Genomic DNA, 10,613 nt, shown 5'->3' with positions numbered 1-10,613 from the left:
CGTCCCGAGCGGCCCCGACCTCCTCCCGCTGCCTGCCGGCCGCTGTAGTCCCGCTCCCGCTCCCCCTCCCCGCCCGGCAACCGGGCCGCGCTCACACCCTGGGCTCGCAAACGACACCCGCGAAGAAATCGCGATTAAAATAAAAATGCATCTTTTCCTGCAAGCTTTCGGGCACACGCGCCCTTCCTCAGGCTCAGGGAGAATTAAAGATGGTAAAAAACGGAAACTTTGGGGAGAATTAAAGATGGTAAAAAAAGGAAACTTTGGGAAGACTTAAAGATGGTAAAAAAAGGAAACTTTGGGGAGAATTAAAGATGGTAAAAAAGGAAACTTTCGGAGGGAGAAGGAATCCTAGAGCAGGGCGCTCCACAAGTCACCTCTGTGTGCCAGACAAATCGTCGTCTAAATTGGTGGTTCTCGACCTTGTTTGGCCCCAGACCCGTTTGTAAGCGTCCGACCCCCTGCCCCGCGTACCGAGCTCTGCAAGCCCCCTGGCACATGTAGCAGGAAGCAGGGGGAAGGGAACCAACAAACCCTGGGAAATATCCGTAGTAGAAGAGAGAGAAAAGAGGCATTGAGAGGAAAAGCTCCTGTGTTGGTTTTGTACAGCGCCTGGCACCCTGGAGGCCCGATCCCTGAGCTGGGTCCCCTGTGCTACTGCAATACAAGGATACAAGGACGTCTTTACCTGCTTATAGGGCCCGCAGCCGTAGAGCGTTTCAACCCACTCTGTCGTTATAAATCAAAAGGTGGTTGTCGTTTCTTTCTTGCTCCCTGGAGGAAGAGCTGGGTCATCGGTAGCAATGTCTGTTGGTTTTTGGTTGCCTTGTTGGAGTCCAGGCCCTGGTGTTGTGTGCACAAACCGTTGCGTCGTGCCTCTGTTCTCGGCGGGCAGTTATATGCTGTGAACAAGAGAAAACCTAGTCTGAGAATCAAGCAGAGCATTTAGTTGGTTTGTATTATGGTAGGACCTAGGCGCCCCGTTGTGCCAGGAGCTGCACAAACCCAGAATGAAAAGAAGTTGGTGGATCCAGGATTTGGAAAAGCCGGGTGCAGAGGGTGAGGTGCCTTGTCACCTGTGAAACAACACCTGTTTTCCCCCAGCTAAAAATAAACTAGAAGCATTACTAATACGCCAGGGGCCCAAGGCTGTGGGATTCAGTTTCAGATTGAAGCAAAACCAATTATTGTTTCATTGGAATGAGTTAAACAAAAAAAGCAATCGGCAGAGCTGTGAAATAGGAGCTTCCTCCCCGGGAGCAGCCAGCAGAAGGGCAGAACAAGGCCTAGCTGGATGGGTGGAAAAATCAAGACCATTAAAAAGAAGAGAGGGTCATTAACACCCTCAAAGTGTTTAGAAGAGATCAGGTAGATGATAATGAGGCATGACACCCACTGCTCCTAGAAATGCTGCCGTCACTGCCGGGGACTTGGTTTTAAACTTTGGGTGGAGCAGGAATCAAAGGGGGGTGCACCTAAGAACATTTTGTTGTTATTAGTAGTAGTAGCAGTAGTATTACCACTTATTAGGACTATTATTCCAAATACTGTTAGTGAGACTGGACACACAAGGAAACACTGCTGAAAGCCTCCTTCACGTTGGGCCTGAGTTTTCAGCGTGTCAAACACGACTCGTAACTGATGCTGGAATCACCAGGTCTGGTGCTCACAGACCCGGCAGAGCACCCCAGAGGGCTGGATTTCCACCTCCCAAGTAGCTATTTCATCAAAAATGCTCACATTGTTCATTGTCCAGATGGGGTTGGACTCCCTGAAGTTAGTTCCTCCAAGTTCGCTGTTGGGGGCCGAATGGTTTTGAAAATCCACCTCTTTGCGTTTGGTATCCCAAATAAAATTCTTTAAAATCTGTCTTCTAAAACCCAGCTAGTGCATGGGAGAGCATGTCAGAGGAGGTCTCAGAATCGAATGAATGCCAAAGGCTTTATGTCTCAACCGATACTAACGTGTGTCATTATACAACGAAGATCTTGCGTGAGCTGAAGGAGGCAAGAAGGGGTTCCCCCCTCCTAAGTATAATGCAGCCAAGAGCAGAGGGGCTGAGTCCTGAAATGCAGAAGGATCCACTAAATTTAGAAAGGAAGGAGCAGGAGACTGGATCAGGGGGACTTGTCACCTGTTGCAGTCTGGAGCTCTGTGCCAGGTACCGACGCATGTGAGTGACATGAATGGGACATTTGTCTCCGCTTTCCCCTAAATATCTTTGTGTATATTGGGTCCGATCACTCAGAGCAGCTTTTCTACCTCTGGACTGAGGCTCGAAACAAACTTATGGTCGGCCGGCCGGCCAGATTTCTCAGAATTGCCACTAGATGGCAATAAAGTAGCGCACACATATCATCATTATGCTGTTAAAATCCTGTGCATAAGGTATATTGTGACCTAGAGCCACTGCCCTCTCCATTTCTCTTGAAGGATGACATCTGGATGTTACAACACAGGGTCGCACATTGGAACGGATCCAAATGCCCCCAAACCTTTAGGAAATTCAAATCCAGAGCTCCCTTCTCTCTTGATTTATGACTTGATAGCAATGTAGCACATCGTTGAACAGTGAAGCACTGGGATTCACTTAGAGACCATAAAAGGGATATTTTTTTCCTAAAGTTGGTGGACAGATATAAAGGTTGTTGTTCTGTTGCACTCTCTTTCCTTGATATTTTTTATTTAGTCCCTTTGCAAATGCTTCAAATCCAGCCTGAATGTCTTTCTAAAGGAAGTTACAGGTATAATACCTCCAAAGCCTGTAAACTCCTCCAGGCAGGAATCGTGTTTTATGGTGTGTGCAAAGCTCTATGTCTACCTGTGGTTGTAAGCAGCAGAGAAAATACAGAAGATGAGTTACGTCCCAGAGTTTGGGCCAATCAAAAATGTATTTTCCAGGGTTTTTTAACTCACAAAAAAACATTTAGGATGACGTTTTTCAAAGGATCCTCCCCTGATCCCTAACACTGTGCATGGAACTGTTCACATCTGAGTTTTCATGTTTATGAAAAAATCTTGGCTTTCCAGGCACAGATTGCAAATCTGTGCACAGGGTGGTATGTAACTCCTTGACCTGGCCAGGCTCAGCACACGCCTTGGCGATAATCTCAGTGACCTCCATCGATAATAATTAACTCAAGCCTTTCAGTCCCCGTGAGGTCGGTCACTGTTATCTCTGCTATACAAAAAAAAAGGAAAATTAAATTAAATTAAATGAAAGGGTTACAGGCCAAATCCTAACAGGTACTGAGCACCGTGCCCCCCTGCCATAATTCAGCAAAAAGTTTGCCATCATTCAGCAAAAATCAAGATATTCAGCTTGTTAAAGATAGGAGTTTTATCCAGGGCCACTTAGTCTGGGGTGAAACGCACAATATGACTCAGATGCCTGGACTGCAAGGTGACCCTTCCCCAATCCAGCTGTGTTTGAAGATCCAAGTGCCATATCCTCTAGTTCTGTAAACAGTCATAGATCTATTGAAGTCAAAGGAATGTTACTATAGAGCGGGCTGTGTGTTTCTATAAGTCTAGAAACGCTGACTGGAAGAGCTACCGGTGCAGTTTTAGAAACCCCGTGGGAAAATGAACAGTGCATGTTCCAGGTGGATAGAAACGATCCATTTTTCATAAAGGTTCATCTCCCATTTCAGCTTCTAAAAGCACAAGCGGGAGTTTCGCAAGAGCTCAGGACAGAACAGCAACCAGAATTTTTTTTTTAACATGAAGACTGTGGGGGATTCTCCGCTGTACTCCACGAGTGCGTCTGAGTGCTGAGCTGTTATGGAAATCTGGCCAGAAATGTAAAGATCCAACTTCCTCTTCCACACAACCAAAGAGCAGCTGATGCATGAGAATGCAGTTTTATGAAAACCGCAATATGTATCTGCTTAGTCATCGCTCAAAATCCAAAGGCAGCAAGACCCACTTTGATTCATTTCAGTGTAATGTATTTGCAACCACAGACATGGAGAGCACAGGTTATTATATAGGATCGGAAGGGATAATACAGTTATGTCTAAGGTGCAATAAAAAATGATACAATCCATCCAGAAGAACTTTGTATGATTGCAGCAGCATCCAAGGAAAAAAAAGGGTAGTTTCAACCAGGAGAGGGGATGCAGTCTGAGCTGGAAACTGAATCAAAGCCTGTGAAAGGCCAGGCAATGGTGCCTTGAGGTAAAGACAGAGAGTGCAAGGAACACGGGAGTTTTCGGGGGTGTAGGTTGTAGCCGTGTTGGTCTAAGGACATAGGCAGACAAGGTTCTTTGGGTGATATCTCAGGAAGTTTTCGGCTGTTTCCCAAGAGCAGCACAGAGAGAACCTCAGAGCATAGTCCATACATCAAAGAATAAGGCTTCCCAACCCCCCTTGGAAATTAAGTAAGTATCAGTGTCTCCATCAGAGCCCTGTGGAAAAGGGTCTTTCCAGTTGACAGAGGACGCAACTATTTCAAAATTCAGTGTTTCACAGGAGTGGGGTTTTTCACTGCTCTTAATGCCAGATGCTGAGGTCCAGGCCCATTAGAAACCCCAGCCATAAATGTGTAAGAGAGTTTAACTCACTGCTCTATACCCAATTACCACTCAGTGTGTAACAGGGCCTTGTGACGCTCACATTTATCTGTATTAAACCTTCACTCACCTAACACCAATGAAAAGAGAAGACAATTTCACTCATAGCAATTTATTTGTAAGAGTAGACATGCAGGGCCCCGATTATTGTGCGCGTGCCAAAGGGGAGGCAATCGGGCTTTATCTAAGCTGTATGAGCAAGGCTATGATCTGGCCATATAAACATAGTGTGATTCCATCCATGTCCAGGAGAAAACCGGATGCAGGTAGGCAAGTGAATAATGTTGTCCAGTTCAGCTGACCATCAGTTTGTCGAGGTCGAGAGGGCAAAGCCCACTCTGTTGTTGGCTATATCAAAGACAGAGTAGTATTGTCTCAGGAAAACATTACCCAGGATCCAGACTGGTTGTCCGTTCTGGGAATTCACATAAGTGGTCTCCACCCCAATATAGCAGACGTCTTGGTCCTATAAGAGGGGAAAAGAAGTGAAGACAGCTTCAGTGCTGCTGTTTGAATAGGCAGAAGGCTATCAATGCTTCATTTTACATGCTCTGTAGAATAAAACGACAACTTTGCACTGAACTTAGAGGGAACCAGATCAGGCCCCACCAAGGTCAATGTTTTAGCAGTGCAAACACACCCATGTTTGGAGGGCTGCTAGAAACAGCAAGCAGAGAGCAACAGTGCAGGTGGGATGCCACTGGCCACAGGGACAAGTTTCCTTTCCTCGGGAAGATAAAAGCCGACTGTGCCAATAGAGCAACACTTACATTTAAGACGTAGACTGTGGGTGGCAGTGATAGCTGGTTTCCATTCACAGAGAAGGTGAGGATGGGCATGTTCTGGATATTATTGCAATCCACTTCCCACTGTGGGAGAAAAAGATAAAAGGCTATGAAGCCTCCATCAACCTACAGCAAAGGACGCTCATACACCAACACAGGAGAGCAGCCTGTAGAAGGCATCAACCCTTCCCATCCAGGGGAGTGTAGGCATCGGTCTGCAGTGCTCTGCCATCAAGTGGGCAGCAGTTTCACCAGCCTTGCACTCATGCTCTTCAGCCCAATATAGGGGAGGTAGCCACGTTACACTCTCCAGCTCTCATGTGGCTCATCTGGGAATCATTATCTGATCACACCAAAGCCCAGCATTATCATCTTGTTTTGTATTGGATTCCTTGTATGAAGCACTGCAAAATGCATTGCCCATGCCTTTACAAGCTCTGTAAGCACCTGTTGCACCTACATAATCGCTGTTTTCTGGGACACCCACGGCCTGCAGCAACTCCCCTATGTATTGCTCGGGGACAGTAAGCTGAAATGTTCCAGTGTCCACAATGCCCTGGCAGCCTTGGCTACACCAGCTGGTAGTGGTCTGTCCAATGGAGAATCTAAGGAGATAAGCACAAGAGACCTCACTAGTTTGCATGCATCTCCCAGCAACGAAAGCTGACTTGGGTAAGGTGCATCTCAAGAACACAAGACTCCTGATAGTCCCCTACAGTTGAGCTGTTACGCCCAGGACTGCAGTTGAAGAGGGTCCCTAAGGCCATTTGTAGACATGCTTACCATTTTCTAAACCACGTTCACTGATTCACATCACACAGTTTGAATCAAACTTCAATTCAAATGAAGGGTTAATAGACAACCATTGACCTGATAGCCTCTGTTGTCTCACAAAAGCCCAAATGAGTTTCCCTTGCCAGGACTGATATTTGCAATGCTTATCTGCATTGCAAATACAAGTTCCTAAGGAGTCGTATATACATGTTAATTAATACAGTTTAAATTGCCTAATTTGCACTGCCCTAATCTGCATTAATTTTAAATCCTCATTCAATGAGGATTAGTCAGTTCGGAGTGGAGCCAATCTTAGTTCGGACTACAGACATCCTGTATAAAGGTGGTCCAGATTAAACCTAGAAAAACATAATGTCCCAAGACATTAAGGAGGAAGAGCTCATGCCTACCATGTTGATCAACGAAGGCTGTGAATAAAACTTACTCCTCAATAGCGATCTTCCAGTAGACCTCTTGGATAACAGGTGCCCACATAATCTCTCCTGAGTACAGCTGAGAGTCAACGCCTCCTAGGATGACTTCTCCTCCATAATAATAAGTTGGTTTACTGGAAACACACAGATGAGGCAAACATCAGGTACTCCACAATGTAATAGTCTGTGAGGATGAAGGTGTAAAAAAGGGCTGGTAGGGTTGGTTAACAAAAACGTATGGGCAGGGTTTGGGTTGACAGGCAGAAATTGAATAAATGGCACACTTTGGGGGAGGGGATGCATGTGTGCATTTAAGAAAGGGAAGGAGGGTTTGTTCAATTGTAAAGACATACACAAAAAAGAGTGGGGCACAGGGACAGCGAGCTTACCGGGAGAAATAGAAACTGAAGATGGGCTCGGTAAGCTGGTCTTGCCGCAGCAGGTTCTGCATAAGTGAATAGTACCCTGGTATTGCTAAGTCAGGATAGGCCATTCCCAAAATCCCATCAAAATAAGTGTAGTAAAAGGGGCTGGTGGGCTCATATCCCGTCAGACCAAACACCTGGTTGGTCACCACAACGTTTTGGATCTAGAAGGGAAGAAAATAACTGCTTTAACCTGGAACTTGACACAAAATCGTGATCATGAAATCAAGCGACTCGGCTACTATCGAGAACGTGTGATGCTTAAGACATTCAGATTAAGCACATAGCAAAAGGACACTCAGGGCCTTGATATTACCTGAAGCAGTTCAATGTACTATGCCTGGCGCGTGAGTCAGATGAGAACAGATTATGTCAATCAGAGAAGAAATTTCAAGGCCACTGTTTTGAAAAATATTTTATGACATAATCAGCTCACATGATTCCTATCTGACCCAACTCCCTGGTTAATTTTAGACTTGTCTACATGAGAAGGTTGCACTAGTTTAATTTAAATTCGTTTTTCAACCAGTCTCCTTAAGCCAGTATAAACCCCTGAAACTCATAGTCTGAGAGCAGGTTATTTTAGTTTTACTTAATGAAAGCAAGCCAGTTAGTACTTTGTCCCTGATCAACTTGAACTGCACCAGAACAAGTTATTCTGAGATCAACAAGTGTCTTCACTGAAGGATTTCTATCAATTAACCCAAATCCATATAAATTCATATCCTAAATTAAACTGGGTCAAGTTTCTCATATCCGAAACACACATTGCATCGTAGGATGTTTATGGCTTGTCCAATAACATAAAAATCAGATGTCCAGGGCCAATTTCTTCATGGATGTTGAAACCGTGAAATTCATGGAACTGATCCATAGATAAGTTTGATTCATAAAATGCCTTTAGATCCAGGTCTCCAAGTCCTTTGCTGTAAATTTAGGGCAAAGTCAAATTCTACCCATAAGATGTAGCAACCTGCAGCATAGACAGCAAGGTACTTTCAGTTACTCTCATGTTCTTAACCCAAATATAGAGGGATAGATACTTCCAAAAACATGTCCCCCCAGTGATGCTGCATTATAGGGCGGCACAAATTTCACTTACTGTCACTGTGTCAGAACCTAACGTCACGTCCACCTCACCAAATCCATACGGGAGGGTGTAGTTATTTCCAATAGCAGAGTAGGTGGAAGACTGGGTAGGGTTGAACCTCACATGATTGGCTGTACAAAAAAACAGATTCACAACATCAGAGTCACTCTCTCGTGTGGCTGCAATGTGATTTTGACCCAGGCCTTTCCACTTGTGGACAAACTTCCCAACACGTGTCCTCCCATGGAGTGAAAGATCAGGTCTACAAGCTAGCTCAAGAGTCTATAAATGGCAGAGTAGCAAAGATAAGCAACAAGACTTCATATATTCAGTTTTAGTGCCTAGCTTTTCTATCTGAGGATGATATCTCTGTTACTACCTGAGCTCCTGTAGCCAGAACCTCATGTACTACAAGTCAGCGTGGCTCTGCAGACGTCAAAGGAGCATTATCAATTCATATCAGATGAAAAAATGGACAATACTCAAATATACTTCTCAGGAACAGTACATCCAGAACACACATCTCTAAACTCCAGTGGCAGAGGAATACTCACAACAGGCCTGTGTCTGGCAGTAGGTAGATGGTACCCACAGATTAGAGGAACCAGTGTCAAAAAGAACCAGGAAGGTCTGGGGCGGGGTCCCGATGGTGATTTCCCCGAAGTAGAAGGACTGCAGAAGAGAGGAGATGTCTGCAAAGGCAGATGCATTTCTTTTATGAGTCATTAATCATTTGTAAATACTATTATGATCTTCTCTAGCACATTTTGTCTGAAGGTCTCAAAGTTACATATGGAAAAGAGATGCACAGAGGAGGAGAAAAGAAGTGTGGCAAATCCAGGGTGAATTCTTTACCCTCTGTCCTGTGCTATAACCAAGAACCTCCTATTCTTGCAGAAGACATGTGATATACAGTAGATAACACTCAGCAAACTCTCATGAGAAATAAAAGAGGGGAAAAGCATTAGAATTCAAGCTCTGTCCCGTCCCCCCATCCCCCCCAGATGGGACTAACATTAAAAATAGGAAGTGTTGGTTTATTTTGATCCTTTTGATTTTTCAAATGTACCCAACCCTAGGGCTAGGGACAGAAGTTGCACATAAACTGGTATAAGGGATCAGAAACCAGTTCAAATTTGTAACACAACAGAAGTTCAGTGCACATAAACCACTTTCAAAATGGCTGAAACTGGTTTAAGATAAACCTGGCTGAATGTAGTATCAGACTTAACTGATTTAGGTTAAACAGGTTTATTAAACTTCTGTCCCAGATCCCCTCCAGATTCAAGTTAACTCACAGTCCCCCAGCATCCCAGGATGCTCTGCACCTCCCCTCACAGGGTGGGCAGGCTAGCGTTGGCTAGCAGGGAGGCTGTCTCTAGTGCCCCCCAGCTTCTGGCCTGGTACACTGCAGGCATGAGGATGTATTTCTGGAATAAAAAAAATGAATGTCTGTTCACTCGCTTATCGGTTCTAGCCTGCGTAGTCTAAGCAATCTACGCAACTTAGACTAACTTACAAAGATGGGCTCTATTCAGCCTTGGGCTTTTTGGCCATCTCTACTTAGCCTAGAAGCACAATATTAAAACCAACTCGAACCAGAGAACAGGCTTCCTAGGAGATCACAACATTAGATTGACATTTGACCATAAAAAGGAGGAAGAAACAAGCAGTGCATATGTGGGGGCCTCACAAGGTCACAGAATGAGGAGCTAGGATTCTTGGAGAAGCAGATAGGCAGGGAAGAAGATTTATTACTCACATCCAGGTAGTTGGCTATTGATTCATGGGCGATATTGTATTCATTGAAGTGGTACTTCCTGCCTCGGTCATGTTTATGTTGCTTCAGAAAATCCTCCAGCACTCCCTTGTCCTTCATCAGCTCTCGCATGGACTTGCCTTTCCTCAAACGGACTCTGCACAGGAGGAAGGGAAAAGCTGCAGACATCAGCTGGGAAACTGAACATCCTTCAAGCAGGTCTCATGTTCCTGCTCTCGGCACCCTGCTGCAATGTGTTCCCTGACCTCAGGAACCTCTTACTGCTCAATGGGTGCATCTACACATTCATTAATGTGCCTTAGATAATGCACATTTAGTTTAGTACTTCCTTAATAAAGTACTAACTAAAAGTGCAGGTCCTAAAGTCACTGCACAGTACAGCCAGCGAATACTTATTTAGTGATGCTTAGTGCACATTAGCCTAATAACACTGCACAGTAAGCTATTAGCACGGTTTTTGCTGTGCCAAGCTACTGTGCACTGTTATTAGGCCAATGCTCACTAAGCGTTTTGTGTAGACGCTCCCAGCATGTTTCTACCCAAAGCAAAGAAGCATGTGCAAAGGCATAAACTCCTAGTTATTAGAGTCCTTAAAAAAAGTGGAGGATATGGCTAAGCTGAATGCAGGAGTGCTGCCCTGTCTGGCTAACACCTGGTAGGAACTGGTATACGCTGCACTGCACCAGGATACTCACCTCACCAGCCCCTCGGAGAGCTGGAGGCAAACCAGAGCCAGGATGAGCCACTTCAT

At 45.1% G+C, this 10,613-nt stretch overlaps 1 protein-coding gene across 1 annotated transcript; it reads right to left on the bottom strand.

The window, feature by feature from the left end:
* Positions 1–4,878: 4,878 nt before the first annotated feature.
* Positions 4,879–10,613, bottom strand: LOC102380415 (gastricsin-like). The gene is made up of 9 exons (XM_025205874.1): positions 10,558–10,613; positions 9,845–9,998; positions 8,637–8,754; positions 8,095–8,213; positions 6,957–7,156; positions 6,579–6,701; positions 5,820–5,964; positions 5,345–5,443; positions 4,879–5,040 (listed from the first exon to the last, which is right to left on the bottom strand). Exons 1-9 carry the CDS (start codon positions 10,611–10,613, stop codon positions 4,879–4,881), a joined length of 1,176 nt encoding a protein of 391 aa, XP_025061659.1.

The sequence above is a fragment of the Alligator sinensis genome, unplaced genomic scaffold (genome assembly GCF_000455745.1).
Source record: "Alligator sinensis unplaced genomic scaffold, ASM45574v1 scaffold872_2, whole genome shotgun sequence".
Lineage (NCBI taxonomy): Eukaryota > Metazoa > Chordata > Crocodylia > Alligatoridae > Alligator > Alligator sinensis.
This window is presented reverse-complemented; position numbering and strand designations above follow the sequence as displayed.